This window comes from Pleurodeles waltl, chromosome 3_1 (genome assembly GCF_031143425.1).
Source record: "Pleurodeles waltl isolate 20211129_DDA chromosome 3_1, aPleWal1.hap1.20221129, whole genome shotgun sequence".
Classification (NCBI taxonomy): domain Eukaryota; kingdom Metazoa; phylum Chordata; class Amphibia; order Caudata; family Salamandridae; genus Pleurodeles; species Pleurodeles waltl.
The window spans coordinates 833,816,138-833,837,114 of NC_090440.1; the positions used below are offsets into that span (position 1 = coordinate 833,816,138).

Sequence of the window (20,977 nt, forward strand, 5' to 3'; positions counted from 1 at the left end):
TGCATAGGGCCGAGACCAGCATGTGAGTTATCCAGGCCATTATTTCATTTTATGAAAGCAGAGAGTAGGTAATTAACTTATTTTTTAGGATCTTGGTGGAAAAAGGCAGAAGAGAAAATGGACAATAATTGGTAAGTAATGAAGAATATGTTGTGAGTCTTTTTAGCCGGAGTATAATCAGCACTTCTTTCCACAGGGCAGGCCATGACAATAAAGTTAAAAATGCATTGCAGGAGAAGGACCTGCGAGACTATAACATATATCGGCAGGCTAAAAATATGTGGAGCACAAGGATCATTAGGTGAACCATTCCTAACCATATGCAAATGTGCCAGGATGGTATGCTGCGCAGGAAAGTATTGTGGATCAGTAGATAAGAGCTACTAAAGGTAGAAGACACCTCCGTATCTAACGTAAATAATGAAGGATTTACTCCTTGAAATACGTGGAAACGGATTTACATAATATCACACAGGGAGGAATAGGGGAGGAAAATGATGGGGGAAGAGAAAAAAGGTATTTCTGATTCTAAACATTTCTCTAGCAGAATTATCGGCATTTTGAATGCCTTTCTGCAGAGTCTTTTTAATAGGTTTTGAGCTCCCATGTGTATGCCTGCTTTTGGATTGGATCACAGCTTCCGCTTCACATTGTTTCCGTACATTACACCATTGCTGACTGAAGTCAGGTCCTCCGGTAAAATGTGGAAGAGTGGGAATTGTCTTGTGAGAAGACTTTCATTTAAAATGGACAGTTGAATCTAATGCAGAGGTAATCAAGCCATTGAATGTCTTATGCTAGCATTCATGTATAAGCCCAATAATAGACTTTTTTGGGAGCAATACAATTTACAAGACCACGTTAAACTCAATTGGAAAAGAAAGTGACAGCTTGCTATACCTGCATGAATCGAGCCTTGCTTTTAAAGAATACATCAAAGAATATTTAAAAAAATGGTAAGTCCAGGGCAAAGCCACAGGAGAGGCAGCAGTGATAACTTTTCTCAAAGAATAAAGGGGTCTAGGGTATCCCACACCATATGTTGTGGAGACAAGACTAGTTGGCTAACGCCCAATGTGCTGATGGTGTCAACTAAACTGCATGTTTCTGACTTATCAGTCTTTTTACACCAAAAAGTAAAATTTGCCAGGAAAAGGAAGTTGGAATATCTGAGAAAAAAAGACAAGATGTATTTCACTTAATTTTCAAGGCATTGGGATCTTCACATTTTTTTTCTCCTCATCCTCGACTGTATTACCAGGGATACATATCATCACTACGTGATTGGACTGTACATTTCTGTGTGCTGTGGTCACACTGTTTTTAATTTTCAAGGATAGGTTGTAGGCCAATAAACGAGAAAGCCAGAAGTGGAAATATTGGGGGATATCTTAATTTGGCAAAATAGTGTTTCTTGAAGTTCAAAAGGAGGATTATTTACTGTGATCCGTAAGAGGGTAACACATGAAAAACAGCTAGCCCTTCACTGCACCATTAGGCTGAGGCTGATCTTGTCTGACAATCTGTGATAGCTGCTTTAGCGATAACTGGACCTAAGCCAAAATTCAGATAGCAATGGGACGTCTCTATTAGTTCAAACCAGGTCGTCTAAGCAACTGTTTTCATCCCTCTGTAAATCTGTTTCTTCCTTTTCCTTCTCACTAACCTATTTTGACTCATACTTTTGTCTGCCTTCAATTTATTTTCTTTCATATTATTGCTTACCCTCGTCAGATATGTCTGTAAAATTAACCTTTTATCTTGAATTTGTATCTTGAATTTTGAGCCTTTGTCCTGAATGTTTACAGGCACTGTCCAGAATGTTCTTACCTGCATAGCTGCCGAGCGTGCATGAAAGGGAAGTAGTAATGAAGTTGTGAAGGTATTCCCAGTCTCTTGCAAAATTTACTGCATTTCCAATCATCAGCTAAGCTGCAGGATGCATCAGCCGATGCAACTCAGCTGCAGCTTGAACTACAGAACAATTAGGGAACTAATGACTGTTTATCTCACAACCAACACTTTTTATACTATAAAATGTTTTGCCTAAATGCAATGCAGATAAACATCATGCACCCAACAAACCCCTCACAAGTCCCTATTGCCCATTACTTGTGAATTGCTGTCTAAGAGTGTGATGTGCCTTTTCTGAACCTCTTCGCCAGTCACTTGGCTAATTAGAGATCGGCTGCAGGAAAAACCTCTACAGACAAGGTTGAATCCTTTTAAATGTTATACTACCTTGAATGAGACATGGAAATAACTTTGTAAAGTTCAAGAAAAGTCTGAAAACCCACAGCCACAAGACTATTTAAAAGCATAAATTTTGTCACATGGATCCATTTTCCATTTTCCTAACCTGACTCTAACATCCCTAACACCACTTACACCCGAAGATCTTACAAGTGAGTTCAGGGTGGCCTTGAGCTATAGATAACAACCATGATGAAATAAAATGATAAACACAGACTGTTTATCTTGATATAAAATAGAAACATATGGGCAGCACATAATTTGTAAAATAGAAAGTTCTGAAAAAAAACATATATTTAGTGACAGATTCTAAATCCGTTGGAATGTGCAGGAAAATGGGAAGCTCTCTCAGTATCAGTTATACCTTCTAAATCAGAACAGTTGAGAGACACAGATGTAACCATTGCATAGTTGATGTATTTCAGGGAATTTTTACAAATAAAGAGGTAAAAGCAAAAAGTAAAGGGACTGAACTAATGCTTGCTAATGCTGCTTGTATTGACCAATGCAGCACTAGCAGGGGCAGGATTGGGCAGTGGTGAATGTGCAGGACAGCCTATGGAAAGCATGCAGATAGGACGCTCTAGGGGTGAGGTACAGGTGAAGGCGGCTCTGTCTTCTCTTTCCTGATGTATACTTTATTGAAGTACACAATGCAATAACATAATGAAATAAGCGGGCAGGGCAGGATTGTGGGATGTTATGTTATGGTAGTGTGAGCCATTGTATAAGGTGTGCATTGAAGGGATTGACCTGTGACTGCCGGTTCACACAGGACATCAAGTCACACCACACAATCAGCCAAGGCTCCTAAGCCCTGATGACCTTAAATCTCATCATGATGGCAGCAGAAAACGCTGTCCCTGTCTTCACAACAGGCCCACAATCTGAGCCAGCCCACTAATTAGTTGGTTGTATAAAACTATATTGAGAAAAAATAATATTGAAATACCCAAAAGTCGACAAACACATTTTAACAAAAAAATCATGATAACAATATTACTAATCAAAATATCATTAAAAAAATATCTAAAATACAAAAATATCGAAAACAAAAATAAAGAAATATCAAATATTGTTGATACTAGGTTATTGGCATTTTGTACGAATTGCTACTGTCTGGATGGGCTATCTTTAAAGCCATGTCATTTCATGAAAGGTGACAAGGGCTTTAAAATGTTTTCCATGGTATACTCTCCACCATATCCCATAACATTCTGACAACATCAGTGACTCTGTTCCCCTGCCTAATACTAAGAAAAAATAACAAGAAAAAATAAGAATGCTGAAAACCAAAATATTCAACACAAGAAAAATTAAACAAATTATACTATATTATATAAATATGTGTGTGTGTGTTTGTGTGTAATGTGTATATAATTCACAATAAAATGAATGTACATCAAATGTATGACAAGAACACTAATTAATGTCTAGCATAAAAGATCAAAAACAAATTCCAACTATTCTCCAAACAAGCTTATAAATTAAACTTAAAAAGTTAGCAAATACAGATGCTTTCCCAATTATCAATTATAGAACAGTATACAGACTTCTGAAAAATTGTACAAAAAATATTTCCTGACTAAAAAATAACACCAGGACAGTTCCACTCTGCCAGATTGCAAGTCTTCAAATGAACATTTCACTACTTAAAAGAACCAGGAAATACTACAAAGTTTGACAAAAAAATAGCTAAAAATAATAAAAATCTAAAACTAGTTTAAGATACCAAACTAATAAAACTATTTTACATATTCGCTTATCCAACATACAGTTGCATCTACTAAATGAATAAAAGAAAGCTAAAAGGAACTGAAAATAAACATACGGACACCAAAATACCCAAAACACTAAAAAGTCCATATTGAAAGTAAATATTGTAACTAAGACAAAAAACTAACATTTAAAGTAAAACTAATGTTCAGTTATAACAAAAAATTATCTAAAACTAACAAACTCTAGAATTAAAGATTGAACTAAAAACAAACCAACAAAAGCAAAAGACTGCAATAACCAAAATCTGTGCCTAAAAAACACAATGTCCCCAAAAAAAATTCTTCAAAGAAAATGAAGTAAATACAACATCCAAAAGAGAAGTAAAAATGTGCACCTACAATGTATAAATGTTAAAATAAATAACATTGTACATATGTTAGAACTGTCAGCTCTGGGGTGGTTTCCCCTGTATTTTTGCTTCTGACCTCCTGTTTTTGATCCTGTCCTGAATTTCGTTTTTGCTGGCTTTAAATCTCTGGGCACTTTACCACTGCTGACTAGTGCTAGAGTGCAAATGCTTCCTGTCTAATTTGTATTGGTGATTGGTCTATCCATGACTGTCATATCTGATTTACTGGTATATCCCTAGTAAAGTGCAATATGTGCACCCAGGGCCTGTAAATCAAATGCTACTAATAGGCCTGAAGCACTGATTGTGCCACCCACATGAGTAGTCCTCTAAACATGTCTCAGACCTTCCATTGCAGTGCCTGGGAGTGCAGTTTTCAACTGCCAATTCGACCTGACAAGTGCACCACCTTGCCAGGCCCAAACCTTACATTTTACCACATGGAAGTCACCCCTAAAGTAGGACCAAGCAGCCCCATGGGCAGAGTGAAATGTATCTAATATGTAGGATATGTGTTGATGTGTTTTACATGTCCTGATAGTGAAATACTGCTAAATTCAGTTTTCACTATTGCAAGACCTATCTCTCCCATATGGTAACATGGGGATTTACTTGAAATATCTTTTAAATGTAATTTCCTATTGGGAGCAGATAAGGATGTTGGCTCACAATTTAAAATCACGTTTTGGTGAAGTTTATTTTTGAGCTGTGAGTTTGAAAATGCCACTTTCAGACGGTGGGCATTTTCTTGCATAACCATTCTGTGTCTCTGCCTCTCTGTGGAATACACGTCTGGGTCAGGGTGTCAGCTGGGCTGGTTGTGCATTCACTCTAGACAGTCACACAATAGGAGCTGAGGTGTGCCCTGCATATCCTCATGGTCCATCACCAAGCTGATGGATCTTCATGATCTAGAGTGGTGGGAGGAGCCAACACCTGCACCTGAATAGGTCTGTGCCTGTTCTTACACAAGTAGTCTCTGGCCCCCTGGAGTGTGTCTGGAGCCAGGGCAGGAAAAGGCAGGGTCTTGTGCACTACAAAGACTTCTCTTTGAAGTTTGCCTAATTCAAAGACATAGTTAGAACACTTCTGAACTTAGACATTCTGCCAGAAAGAAGACCTGGATGCTGTAGGAGAGGAGGACTGCCACTCTGCCTGTTGCTTTGTTGTGCTTGCCTGCTGCTTGCTACTTTGTCCTGGGAGTGAAAGGACTGGACTTTGCTTTCTACATCCTGCTTTCCAAGGTTCTCAAAAGTGTTGAACTGAGCTTGCCTCCTGTTAAGAAGTCTCAGGGACATCAAAGTCTTCCTCTGCCAGTGAATACCCTCTGCTGCTGAGAATCCTGACATGCCAAGTGGTGAAAGCTCCAGTCCCTGGGCCCTTGCAAGTGTAAGCTGGTGACCTGAAGGTGAAAATCCACACCGATGCGGCACAGCTAAAGGTCAATGCAGCAGCTGACCTGCAGCTGGAAAATCGACGCAGCACCGGTCTCACGGTTGTAAAATCAATGCAGCGCCTCCTTCACCAGGTCTACATCAACACAGGCCGTCTGGATTTTCAATGCATCATCCTTCGGTGTCAATTTTGCTTCAACCCCGCAATGCAGTAAGGAACCAATGCCATGTGTCCAGAAATCAACACATCGCCTTTCCCGCGAGGAAAGATTCCACACATCACCTCCCCTGCCAGTAAGGAACTAACACATCGCCTCCCCTGTGAGGGAAGAATCAACGCATGACCTACCCTGCACAGTAAGGATCTGACACATCAATTTGCTTTTTCAGCCCCTCACCTCTCCTGTGGCCTACATCGTCTTTTTTTTTAATGAATCCTAGGTACTTTGTGCTAAAAAGATACAGCCATTGATTCCTATGGATTACAAATCATTTAGGCCCTCATTCTGACCCTGGCGGTCCTAAACCGCCAGGGCCACGGGCAACGGAAGCACCGCCAACAGGCTGGCGGTGCTTCAGTGCCCATTCTGACCCCGGCGGTAAAGCCGCGGTCAGAAAAGGGGATCCGGCGGTTTCCCGCCGGATTTCCCCTGGGCCAGAGAATCCTCCATGGCGGCGCTGCTTGCAGCGCCGCCATGCGGATTCCGACCCCCTTCCCGCCTTCCTGTTCCTGGTGGTAAAACCCGCCAGGAACAGGATGGCGGGAACGGGTGTCGTGGGGCCCCCTAACAGGGCCCCACAAAGATTTTCACTGTCTGCTATGCACCCTACTGCACCCGTCGCACCCCTGCAACTCCGCCGGCTCCATTCGGAGCCGGCTTCCTCGTTGCAGGGGCTTTCCCGCTGGGCCGGCGGGCGATCTTCTGGCGATCGCCCGCCGGCCCAGCGGGAAAGTCAAAATGACCCCCGCGGTCTATTGACCGCGGTGCGGTCTTTCGACGGTTTCCGCAGAATGAGCCCCTTAATCTTTTAAAAAGTGATTTCTTGCCTTGTGTATGTTGGAGTTTGGTCATTTTGGTCTTGTCTTACTCAGATAAATATTGGCTATTTTGCAAAACTGGTGTAGAGTACCTTTGTGGTGTTTTCACTATGTTACTGTGTTTGTGTGTGTGTGAGCATATCATTTACACATTGCCTCTGCGGTAAGCCAGACTGCTCTTGCCAAGCTACCAAGAGGGTGAGCAGGGGTTATCGTTATCTTAGCTCTGTGACTATCTTACCCTGACTAGAGTGAGGGTCTCTTCTTGGACAGGGTGCAAATCACCACCAACACTCTATCAACATATTATAAATGTACATAAATATTATATATTATGTGTATTCTAAAACCCACAAATAAAATGTCCAAAACAACACAATACATTAAAACCCAAAAAGGGAAACTTTTAGTAAGCCTTAGTAAGTTTTAGAGATTATACTTATATTAAGGAGAGCATCACCAAGAAAAAATATTATGTTAAATTGTCCTGAATATGCACGTAAGCCAACTCCCTGCCATGTTAAGCCTATGAAGAATAATTACCAGAAAAACGCAGAACAGTAATGGAAACACCAAAGAAACATGAAGACCTACTCATTTGCCAATACTTTCTAATTACACATACAGAAGAAACAATGGTATTAAATAATAACCACATTAACAATAAAATTATTTGTGCTACTAAAAACAATTTACTAAACTTAACACAATCTAATATATGGGTGATGGCTGGTACTTTTAAGTCGACCTCTCCGATGTTAAAATATACACAATACATGGTCAATATCAAAATACAAACTTCCCATTAGTATATCCTTTATCATCTATCATGCAAAGTGGAACTTGAAATGAATTGTAGACACATATAAAAAAGCAAGCTAACAATAACAATTGTAACCTTCGAAAAATCTTCATAGACTTTGAACAGGCCATGATTTCATCATACCTAATATCTACACACACACACACACACACACACACACACTGCAATTCAAAGATGCTACTATAACTTCCACCAGAGCATATGGAGGCACCTCAAAAAATTGATGCTTAGGACAGAATACAGAACTTACACACAAAAAAATGAAATGTTTAGCATACCTCCCTGTAATGGAAGTCGCTAAACATTATCACATGCTTATTCAATACCCCTATTACCAAAAGCATAAAACAAAAATAGCACCACTAATGATTTATTTTGCAGATACTTGGGATGGTCACCTGCATCGACCAGGCCACAGATGCCATCCCAAATATCATAATCCACGGTGGAATATCTCCAACAGCACCATGACTCGAGGAGCAAAGACAAACAACACCGTAGAAGGGTGGCAGAATTCCTTCCAAGGAAGACTTGGAAGAAACAACCCTACACTCAACCAATTCCTAGTAATGCTTAAAGAAGAATAGAACTACCAGGCACTAAGGGCCTCATTACGAAGCTGGAGGGATGACTGTCGGCCCTCCAACCCAGTGGAGAGGAGACCATCGCAGTCTCTCCCTCAGGCCAATTAGGAGGTTTCCACCACGCTGACAGGATGAAACCTCAGAAAACTGAGGATTCCGCTAGTCAGCCCAGTGGAAAGCATATTGAGGCATTAACCTCAGCTCCTCATGGAACCAAGGCCAATGCTGTTGCACAGAGGTCCTTAGAATACACTCTGTCTGCTGTGGGAAACAATGTGTATTCCAAGGATGTTGAGCAGGGAAGCCCTGCACTGCCTATGGCCCCGCACTGTGTTTCTGCCAGCCTTTCTATGGCAGGGTCTCCACCATGGAAAGGCTGGTGGAAACAGGAGTCGTGATCAGCACAGCACTGCCGTGGCTGACCACAAGTCTGCCTGTCGTCAGTCCATCAGGAACCTTGTTTTCGGCAGTTGGGGCAGTCCCCTGGTGATCCGACTGCCAGGGTCATAATGTGGCGGTCGGACCAACTCGAGTGCGTCAGTCCAACTGTCACCATGGGGCTGGCGTTTCCAAGACCGCCAGCCTCGTAATGATGGCCTAAGAATGTAACAATCCCTAACCCAACATTCCTAATTTAAAAGCAACACACTAAACATTAACGCTTTTTACCACTAATAATATATTAATATATATTTTTATAAAATATTAAAACAACTTTAAACTACAGCTTTAAAATACTAATCTGAATAAATAAAGTATTCAAAAGACAAATATTCAGATTGACAGTTACAAATTGTAATGTACATACTTAAAAAATAAATATACAAGCATTTATAACCTTCAAATTTTTACAAAACCAAACACTTTTCTGTCACCTATACAAATACACTAATACCATAAAAAGTCAGAAATATATAAAATAAATCAATGTACTTCACCTTTTCACACTAGAAGACAGGCATCTTTTTATTCAGAAAAATAACAAGGCCAAAATTAGTGTGAGTAAATTTCTATGGGAAAGCAAGGGTTTACTATACTTAACTCCACATATATGTACCTTGACCGTATATATAGATATCTTCAAGGAATGTAGATGTGGAGTTAAGAATATTACATCTATATTTACCTATTTGCACTTGCCTTCACAATAGTTTGGACCTCAATATTTTTGACATGACATTCTGTCCATCAATACCTTTTTTTCCGATATTCTATCAGACAGCCATTTCTCACCACAGCATGAGGGAAAGCTGTCCTCATGTCAGGGAAAGAGGTAGGTACTAATTTCCACAGAGTTAGATCAGGCATCGGACTAAGGGGAGTCTGCCTTATGAAAATTTCTATTTTAGAAGGTTTACAGTCAACTAGGGCAGGCAGCGATCAAAAAGAGGGTTGAGATTTGGTGATAATTCTGCAGTGGTAGGGGTGTCTATAGAAATCTTGAGTCACTTGCTGCTTCACTCGATAAAAATGATACCAAATCGTCTAAAGACATCCCTGGACCTGGAAGGAAACATCTGAAGAAAGACAAATCTTGACTGACTTGCTGGATAAGAAATGTAGAGGACTCCTGCACGTCACATGCACCCAGGGACTTTTCATGCTTCCTGAGGCTGCCCTCATGTTGAAGGCTTCAGAGACATAAACAGATTAAAAAGAAGGAAATCCTTTGTGGGAAACAGAGCTGCCTTGACAGGAGTGATCGTCACAAGAAACTGAGGAGCAGTGGCTAGAGTAGAACCTAGGCACTAGGGGCCAGATGTACAAAGCAGTTTGCACGTCGCAAACAGCAAATTTTGCTGTTTGCGAAGTGCAAAATGCACTTTGCAATGCACAAACCTCGTTTTGCTATTCGGTAACCTGGTTACCGAATCGAAAAACAGGTTTGCGAGTCGCAATTAGGAAGGGATGTTCCCTTCCTAATTGCGAGTCGCAGTGCAATGCAGGATTGCTTTGTGACCGCGAACGCGGTCGCAAACCAATTGCAGTTTGCACCCTTTTGAAATGGGTGCCAACCCATTCGCAAAAGGGAAGGGGTCCCCAAGGGACCCCTTCCCCGTTGTGAATGGCACTGCACACATTTTTTCAGAGCACGCAGTGGTCCTAAGGACCACTGCCTGCGCTGAAAAAATGAAACGAAAACGTTTCATTTTTCGTTTTTGTAATGCATCTCGTTTTCCTTTAAGGAAAACGAGCTGCATTACAAAAAAACAAAAAAACTGCTTTATTAAAAAGCAGTCACAGACATGGTGGTCTGCTGTCCTGTTAGGGCTGCCATTCACAAGGGGGTCGCGAATTGCGACCCATCTCATGAATATTCATGAGGTGGGCCTTTGCGACCCCCTTGCGATTCGCAGATGGTGTCAGGGACACCATCCAACATTGCGAATTGCAGGTCGCAATTCAGAATGTTCCTACATCTGGCCCTAGGAGCCTTCCCTGGAAGCCTGGGAGCTGTGGGAGTGAGAAGGAGAAATCTTACCAGCATTTTCAAGAAATTGGGATTCTTGGTTGTAGTAAGAAGTAGAGATGACTTCCTCACCATTGGAACAATAACTGGAATCCCAAGCACGGCACCAGGAAGCTTCAAAATATTGTAATGTATCAGCAAGGAAGGTGACTAACCATGAAGCTTACCTACAACCCGGCCTCTATGAAGCAGAAGACTTTGCTGGTAACATTTTCAGTATGGGTGCAGAAGGAGCATATGAGGGCCACCCATTTAGGGCAATTAACATAGACAAACAGTGTATTTTTCACTCCAGCTTTTGCCACAGCCATTTTCTGATATTTTCTTCAATCATTTTTATTTCCTGTTCCTTTCATCACTTGTTACACATTTTGTGCTTCTGGGTTTATTTCATTTTTCTAAATTATATTGGACATGTAATTGTGTTATTTTCTTGACTTTGCTATTGTTTGAAATATTTGACTAAGCCACTCCTTTCTCTGTGGAAGAGCCTGCTCTGTGTGCCATGGATAGCAGAGTTGTCCCAGTGAACTGTGCTTAAAACTAACAAGATTATTATTTTGTTAAAGTTGGAATGGTCAACCCGCTCCCAAATTAACAATCGATTTTCTAACTATGATAAAATGTTGCAGCGGCCTAGCTACTTAATCTTGGGAAGGTTTAAAACAGATCATATACCCACATTACTATCACCAAGTAACTGACCTAAACACAGGATGGGGCCCACATATTCCACACTTCTGTCTACTGATAGGATAACTGCTTCTTGGGTACAATACAACTCTGCAAGTCCACTGCTTTCTCTAGAATGAATGCAAGAGAGGAAAAAGGGTGTGTGTGTGTGAGAGAGAGAGAGAGAGAGAAATATGCGTAAAGAAAGTGTGTGAGAGAAAGAAAGAGGAAGAGAGGCAGTCAGAGAACTCATACTGGCAAGTGCAGACTTCTGCCATCTGAGAAGTGAATGTGAAGAAGGCTGTGCAAATGGACTTGCTGCAAACCATTTCAGAGAAGTTCAACACGTAACAATGTTGTACAGTGAAGTATATGCCATTGTATAAAGGTATTAGGATTTTTGCCTTGTTATGTTTAAAAGTACACCAAGAGGGTTTGGATTGTCCTTATAGAAAGATGCACAGATCCCAAAATCCTTGCAGTGGCAGTTCTGAATCAAAAATATAAATTCTGTCCACCTGTCCTTAGATGCAGAAAAGAGCTATTTTCTATTGAATGAACGTAAAATACCAAACCTGGGAGGCCAGATGATGGCCTACACATTGGGATGTCAGTTTACTCTGATGATAGTTTCCTGCAAGCTAAACGTGCAAATGCCAAGAAGCAGGACGTTCTGGCAGATGTGGCGTCCAGGAAGGACCAATGATAAAGAGACTAAGAGATACGTAGTTGACAGCCCTTGAGCTGATATTCTTCCAATACATGCTTGTGCTGATTCTATACAGGAGAAATGAGAACTGTTGCTAGGGCATACTCAGAAGGTTCTCCAGTGTGAAGGTTCATGCCTGATTTGAGGTAAACAAAATCTGAAAACATCAAGTGAAGGATTCTTGCGAGCACTGTTAAGCATATTCCAGTGTCCTAAAAAGGTGAAGCTCTTTCTGAATCCCTTCAGACGCCCGATGTAGTACCAACACTAATCTAAGAAAGACACAACTTACTTGACTTCTGTGAACACTTCATCTTACTCGGAGGCATTTTCAGCTCCACAATAGTCGTCAGCGCAAGCTTCATCAAGGTTGATCTAATACTTTGGAAACATGTTTAGTATGACCCTAACCCCCATGCCCCCTAATAAGGGAAAGTCTCTGGAAGCTCTATAAAGAGGTCACCAGATGAAAGTATCCAGGGTATCTAGTGGTTCCTAAACTAAACCATCTTCCACCTTTGCTCGTCTACAATCTTCTTCACCATGTGACCCAAACAAGACATCTAATTTCACAAAGACTTCATTCAACGAATCTTTAAAAGGCTCTTCTCCAGAAAAGCATAAGCTTTAAAGTAACACTATTCAATAAGGGAAATTTCCAAGTTTCATGTGACTGTGTGCACAGACTAGATATACTAAAGTTTAGCTCATCCTGCCAAAAAGGAACCATTGCAGCATTTGGACATTTTTGTAAATATCAGCCATTGCCCGTGAACTAACTCAACACTTTCGCATTAATGTTTGCTTTAACTATCTTTATTTGAAATGTTTTAAAATATATTTAAGCATTATGCCTTTATTTTTGTCTCACAATATTGTTGTAGTAGTTAGGCTATCTAATTTTCCTTTTCATTAACTTTATTTAGTCCTAACATTCCTTACTGTTTTAACTGTATTGCTTTATGAGTTGTTATTTCCTTACACCCAAAAACCTACATCACAATAGATCTTGAGCTCAGTTCGGGCTAGAGAATAGCCAAACAAGAATAACATGAGTCCTTGGTTTGCTTTTGAAAGTTTTAACTGTCATGGCACATTCTCAACTTTACCTGCCAAGCAGAGATAAATAACTAATTTAAACGAGGGCTTACGGTCTCCAACCTTTTCTATAGTGAAATCACTGTGAGCTAGTGAAGGCTAAACAATTCACACATTGTTACCAGACACCCTCACACCTGGCTTAATTTACTTTAGGCCTAATGTCCAAAGAGCTGGATACTATGTTTGGAACATATTACTTTGTTTAGGGGCACTAAGGCTTAGGGTTGCCATGTGTGTCAATGATAGGGTGGTCTTTGGGGATGTATGAACATGTGTGCGTATGAATGGGATATATTTGCAATGGTGACTGAGAGCCTGTGTCATAAGTACTTGCAGCACAGGACATACCTTTCACTATATGTGGCACCATTACATGCATTAAACAAACAGACAATCCTTTTTTCCCAAATGGGGAAATTTAAAGTGCAGAAAAAAGTTCTGCAAAAATGTTCAGAATATGGAAAAAAATTCTGCACTTTAAATTTCTCTCATTTAAAAAGAAAAAGCTGTATTTTTCAGTTATACTTATGGCATAGTGTCTACTGCCCACTGGGAGAAAGAGGCATGTTGTTTGTAAATGTGATATTTTGAAATGAAACAAAATTAAAATGAAGGGTTAACTTAATCACTAAGGTCACTTTTAATTTTAATTTTCTCCCATTTAAAAGCATTCAGAAACATAATCGTGTTCACCGTTGGAATATTGAGTTGATAAGGGTTTATAAGAGTTAAATAACTCAGAGCTTCAGTTGTTCATCTCTGTGCCCCAGGCTGGCTTTTAAGTATGACTGAGCACTGTTCATTATCAGGGCCTGCTATCTGCAGCCTGATGATACTAATGCAAAATACATACAGCCTTCCCTCAACTGTAGAAGGAAACCTTGACATTGTGCTTATTTAAAATAGACTCAAGGCTGTGAGCTACTCTTAAGGTGTCTGGAAGTTACTGTTAGCTCAAGATCGACTGCTTGGAGACACCTGGCCATGAGTATAAGGATCCGTTTATGCTTTTGTCAATCAGTAACTGAGGTGCATAATATAATCAATATACATATATGAATGCTTCAGAGGTAAGACAAGCATAAATATGACCTAAGTGCACGAAGCTCGGTGTCACTTCTAAGTCTGTTTGAGGAGTTCACAAATGCAAAGTAGGCAGACAGATACCAATGACCTGAACCCTAAATGTCTATTTTGCAGGTATACAAATGCATCTGCACCAACTACACTATGAGACAATTCGAAGTTCTCGATTTACTTGATTCACAATCGACCCTGTTCCTGTAACTTAACCATCTGTTCAGGTCCAGATTCAGCCTCCAAACACACCTCAGGCAACTGGTATAGTTCAAGGAAATTTCTAAGATACTACTATCAATCTGCAGTCTAATCTGGAGAGGAAAAATCAATTACAAAACATATGTTGAATAGTACTACACTCCCCTTACAGGCATACATAAATAGATGTATCTATGGCTTGCAGATAAAGGAATTAGAAGCTGGTCCCATTTAAATCAATAACCTCTTTCAAATGTGTCTTTATTTCAAACCGTGATGGTCAAGACCATTGGAAGGCTTCTCAAAACAAAACTAGTGAATGAATGCAAAATCAGTGGTAGCTATTACATAAGGCATGAGGTCCGTGTCCCTTGGGAGTTTCCCTTCATGCCTCAGAGAATTTGGCTGCAATGAACCCCATCCAGTAATATGTGAACTATATCTCCATCGACTGATAGTTAGGCGAAAAGAAGGATCAATTAGTGGATTCAGAGAAACACCTTGTAACGTGGCATGATATAACATTACCCATTCAGTTACTTTTGCTAGATCAGTACAAGCAATGGGCTCCATTGAGGCGTTTGCCTTGCAGTGCAAAATAGTCTGCAAACTAAGAATTATAAATATGGTTTCCAGCGAGGGCCATGCATTAGTTCCACAGCGTGGGCATGCATCTGAAGGATGTTCAATGTGTGAAATGTTTGCCATTTCATACAACAAAATATTTTGCATGACTTTTCCAAACAAAACACTGATTCAGGCAGAAAATGTCTAGCTGTGAAATGTTTTCTGCTCACACCATTCTCCTGTGGTACCTTAATCACATTTTTTATGTAAGGTTTACCCTCAAGTAGTCAAACAAAATACTAGAACTACTGCTTTTAGTGCCGGGGCCCTCTCACACTTTTTATGCTCCTTTGACTGATTTTGTGTGATTTCCATGGATATTGCAAATTACAGTAAAGGCCCATCTATAACCACTCTTATTGACTAGCAGAGGTCTACTATAGTTTGAGTGTGAGCTATTGCAAACCATTTGCTTCATTTTTCCCACGTCTGCTTTTTGATTTAGTGCAGGAGCCCTCTCACTATGTACTCTAGTGATGTGAGGTTATTTCTGTTTATTGTTTTATTTATTTTTCTATTTTTGAACATGAAATAGGGGACTATAGCGCTACGTGCAGACCACACACAATTGTCCTTATCTCTGTCCTTCTCTTTCCTTTCCACTCACTCTAATGATCAGCGTGAGCTGCTTCCAGAATTGCTTTGACGCCATCTCAGAACGCGTTGGCAGATGTGTATTCCTTTACCGAGCAGGATGTCTCTACATCAACCCTCCTGTTGCCTGGTCTGTGAAGCGATGAAGGGCCACGAGTCTGAATGATACACCGAAAAGGCCACGTTACACGCTACCTTAATTACGGACATACACAGTAACCGCAGTCAAGTGTAATGTAATCGACCCGGGTGGGGATACAAAAAAGAAAAATGTATCCAGATGTCTTGCAGAAAACCACAAACAAGCTAAAACAGGATTTACATTTGAGGTTGCAGTTTCCAGTGCGGTAGTTCTTGTGATATGTGGAATTCATGTGCATGAAAGTTGCTGTTTATTTTTAGCCTCGCTCTTTCAAAGAGCTGAATAAAAGTCAAGCTGAGGCAGGGAACACCAGATTAAAGAACATGAAGATGGATAAGGAACCCAGCTGCATTGAACACTAACAAGCAGCAGGGGCTATTTCATCTCCCCGTTGCATTTGTTTAGGACCCTACCTTTCATTTCTCTTCATTGTCTCTTCCTCCCCTTTTGCTTCTATCTTAGTAGGAGGTCCTGGTTAAAAGGTTCCCTTAACAGACATTCTGGTACATCTTATTTTTGTTTTAGTTCCAAGTAGAAGATCCTTTGCCACCTGTGTTGACGCAGCTACTGCTAGCAATTGTAGACTTGTGTCTCTGGGTGCCTGCCTCTCTTCAGCCAAAAATAACATATAGATTTGGGGAATCCTTTAAATGCTGCTGGTAGAATATAAGGGGAAGAACCTACATGCAGGTGCATCCTGTAGCTCATAGCCATGTATCTCACAAAGGAGTTTAACAATCAATAGGAGAGGAAGCACACTGCCAGAAATTCAGCACCAGTTCTCTCACTGCATTCTGGTAGATGTGGTTCATAGAGTTATTGAATTACTCACACGTACAAGAGTATCACCAGTGTTGGTGCATCTAGTGCCTGTATTACGGGACATGTTTAACTGGGTTCTTGTCCATCTTCAGCAGTAAGTAGCATGCAGATAGTTCAGAGTTACTAATAGAATTAGGCCATAGCGAAGGCACATCAAGTCAGGATGCTGTTACATTTACTAAGTCCAGTGACTGGAGGTGTAAGAGGTTAGCACAACTCTGGAGTAGGTTGAAGAATATTCATTATGGCCTCCAAACCCTGTTGTTCCACTTTACTTATATACCACCATCTCTGTAACTCACAGGGACATTCAGCAATACCAAGATTTGATGGACACCACAGATGTATATAAAGAAAAAGAGATGGTGGCACTAATGCAAGTAGGCTACCATTCCTTTTCTTTTCATTAATTTGTCAATCTAAACTGGTTTTGACTTTTAGTGACACATCCTACCTAAATAGAAATTTTGCACCCTTTTTCTCAGTCACAGAGGAAAAATGACTTCCTTTCGTCATGAAAATCTAGCATTATACACCATCATCCCAATAAACAATGCATTTGACAATAAGTAGAACCTGATTTAGTTTGTGTGTTAAATTTTACATATCACTGTGCATTGCTTAATTTGTAAAAGAAAGGCTACAGAGGTTTGCTGCCAGTGCAATTAAACATTGCCAAGCACAATACCAAGACTGGTAGTGTTAAATCCACCTCATGTATCTTCAATCCACTACCAGACACTCCCTGAGCCATTATCTCACTGTTGCAGGGTCCTGCTTTCTCCATCTGTGATGGCTTTTCCGTCTTTCCGATTTGTGTGTTTTCCCTTGCTTGCTCTTGGTAAATATCTGATGCAGAAAAATAAGTGCTGGCTCCAAATAGATAGGTGGAGATGGCCCCCACCATCAGCCACAGGCTCAAATTGGGCACTGCCACTGTGGCAGATTTAGCTTTTCTGGAACACTGGTGGTGGGACATCCATCACAATTTTCCGAATTCTAATGCAGGCTTATTGTTAATTATCAATGTCTCTCAATGTGCAAAAAACAGGTGGGCCAATGTCCTCATTGAGACCTGAGACCTGTAACGCTCTGCCACAGGGGTGGGTGACTCACAATTTATTTTCATGATTCTTGAAATGCAAAAAGAATAGCAGAAAAATGTCCGCACTACTAGCAGCTTGACTAAAACAAACATTCTACTTACTTCACTTTGAGCTAGAAAACTGTTAATGGCTGTAAACATTGTGTGGAGAAACTGTCCATGAGTCAGCTTTAAGAATTACAAGAAAAAATATTGGCGTGCAGGTAAGAATGCTAAAGAGAAGAAGCAGCTATTAAAGACTTCCTAAGTACTTTTCAAATGCATTCTCCTCTTGTGAGGCGCATACCTATTGTTGTTTTTCTGAAGAGTATTGTCAATGGTGGTGGCTTACAAATATGTCATTTAAACCTTGATTAGTCACACTGCACTATGTTGAGCCCCAGAAAGTAGCGAGAGTCCCCCTTTCACATTCTCACTTATGGCTTGTCATGATAGTGCATCACTGACCTCACTGTGGTAAGAAACACTACTAGACACTGATGAATTGCTGCTGCAAGCGATGCCACAGGGGCCATGGGTGCCTCCTATTTGTCTAAACTGATCTATGATCATCCTATCCAGCTCTATCCCACTTATTCAACACAATCCCTAGATCTCTTGAAGTATCTCATATTCAGGTACCAGTTGCTTACACCCCCACTACACCCTTTTCAATTTGTAGACACAGCTTTCACCCTGAATCCTAATGCTCTCACTTCCATCAACTCCCACTGCCACAAAGCACATAATGACCACCTACAAACATCTTTTTCCTCCATAATTAGGTCTATTGCATACACAGAAGATTCTATTCATGTGTCATGGAAAGTGCCTGTGAAAGTGTAGATCACTCAAAATGAATTGCTCGTAATCAATAGGGGTAGGTGATCATCCACGCTGAAAACTTCTCTCATTGTGAGTCAATCCTCCACATCGCTTTTAACTACAAACTAATCACATCTCTAGAACAATATTAACAAAACTGCAGTGTACAGAAGCAACCTGAGCTTGAAGCTGATTGACCCAAATATGCCACCTACAACAGCAAAAACAATGGTGAGAGTTCAAGGTCAGCAACTCCACAATTATTTGAGGGGCCAGAAATACAAATAACATAGCAGGGTAAACATCAGGAGATTCAGTGGTATTATGTGGGATAAAATACCTCCTAGGAATCATTATAGGGGTATTGCAAGTCAGTGAATAGTTCCAAGACAATATGAATGAATGAGGTTGAAGGCCATGTTCATTTAGGTGATCATGGCTCTATGAGACATTTTCCAATCCATTTCTAACACTTTTAATGTACGACAGAGGGTTTTTTATTCCCTATAATATGTGGTTATACCATCACCCTTCCCCCAAACTACTTAAATCTCAAACTCAGATAGAAAGAATAAAAGCAAAATCTATACTGTGAAATTAAGCATACCAAAAAGCAGATAGTGTTTTTGCAAGAAATTAGAATTAGTTTAGTGGGAGGGTAAAAATGCTTTGTTTCAGATTGTGAAGAAACATACAGAGTTCCATCTTTACTTCAAAGATCTATAGTATGCAAATAAATAAACATGTTGCCATAAATATTTCTTTCTGCTGATCACTTTGTCTTTTTAGAGAAAATATAGCAGAAGAAACAAGCTATCCAGTTTTCCTGATTTAACTACAGCTGTATGTATGCACCATTCTTTGACTTTCACTCTGGCTGTTGGCTGCTGGCTTTGGCAGTTGGCATAGTGATTTCAGAACTTAACTGTAATAACTTATTTCAGTTGAGCAGCTAGGTAATTTATTTATTACATGCTAGTACAGATGTCACAATTCAACTGTAATAAGTAAATTAGAGACTGATTTTTACAAACGGATTACATGCTTTAATATAGCATTAAAACACCTTGTATTTACTGATTTCAGTTCTCTGATTTAACAGCAAAAGTGTATTCGCTTACGCAAATAGTTTAGAACCCCGTAGTTCCGCCATGATACAGCCGCTATACTTCGCTCATTGAAGTAATTACTGGAAGAGCATGTTTTTGGGTATTGATATTTCAGAGGTAGTTTTCGTTAAGGTGAGGGTCTATTTGCTTTTACCAGGACACATCAATAATCCAGAAATGATTGACTTACATATCGGGAGTCCGTTTCTGTTAGTATAAATTAATGCTTTCAAAGCTCTACATGTGATTGAACTGCACACGTATATAAAATATCTCGAATGTGACCCCAATATCACCTTGATGCAAAAGTCATCTCCTTCCGTGATGTTAATGGAAGTCCTCTGCTGACTGCTGTAATGGTTCCAGTCATCCCTAGTTGGCCTCTTTCGGTTGACAACTTTCAGGGGCTGTGAGGGGAGTGAGGAGAGAGAAACACAAGTGAACAGCAATAGCAGTGTTAGTGCGGTGGGAAGTGGGGGCGCATCACCAACAGAGCATGCATCAAGCGTGTTTCCAGTGACAAGTAGTGAATGATGTAAATGCATGGACGTAGTTAAAAACATTGAAACAGCGTCAATAAGGGACTCCATGACTAAGACTACAATACCGTGGAGTAGTGGTTTTTTTAGATGACAATACTACTCACCACTGCCTGGTATTTGCTGTGAAATCCTGTACTCTTGAGCTGTGTACATTTGGTAATCTCTTCCCCGATTTCGTCACTTGAAAAAAATTCACTCAGCTTCTGTACACTAAAGATGAAACAAAAGGTACCAGTTCGTTTACGCAAAGAGCTGCAGCCTGTCACACGGTGATTACTGTACAGTGCTATTCATCAACTATGAACTGTCTCCCGGATCTGTCATATCTCTCCAGCTGACAACTTGTTTAGCATGATTAATGATGTATTGTACCTCACTGGGCTGGTACCTGGTCCTTCCATGATAATCATCCTCCCTTAAATGTCCGCCTTTTGCAACAATTACGCAATCGAATTATATTTGGAGGTGAATAATTGCATAACCTCCAGTACTCTTACCTGGCCAACGGTTCCATTCATTCTGAATATATCACACAGATAGACTATTCGTGGGCATTGGAATTAATAGATTATCGCCGGTTCACATTTTGCAAACACTCACGAGGCCTGATTCATATACATTTTCCTTGTAAAAGTGAGATTGATTCATTGAAATAGTTAAAACTTGTTCATGAAAAAAATAACTGGGGACCAAAGCAAAGCTATTTTCACATCTAAAGATAATATTTATGTAATTATATAAATCACACAAGGATACAGAATGCCCACATTACTATCCACTT

The 20,977-nt window shown here is 40.2% G+C and overlaps 1 protein-coding gene across 3 annotated transcripts in view; it reads right to left on the reverse strand.

The window, feature by feature from the left end:
* ABCC8 (ATP binding cassette subfamily C member 8) overlaps positions 1 to 20,977 on the reverse strand; it is an 848,693-nt gene that overhangs the window by 480,774 nt on the left and 346,942 nt on the right. For 2 of the 3 annotated variants that reach the window (XM_069223742.1, XM_069223745.1), the window contains 2 exons: positions 20,301 to 20,406; positions 19,951 to 20,061 (listed from right to left, as the gene is read on the reverse strand). In XM_069223742.1, coding sequence (XP_069079843.1) covers positions 19,951 to 20,061; positions 20,301 to 20,406 — 217 coding nt within the window. The remainder of the gene's footprint in view (positions 1 to 19,950; positions 20,062 to 20,300; positions 20,407 to 20,977) is intronic. The other variant, XM_069223743.1, reaches the window with a different exon arrangement.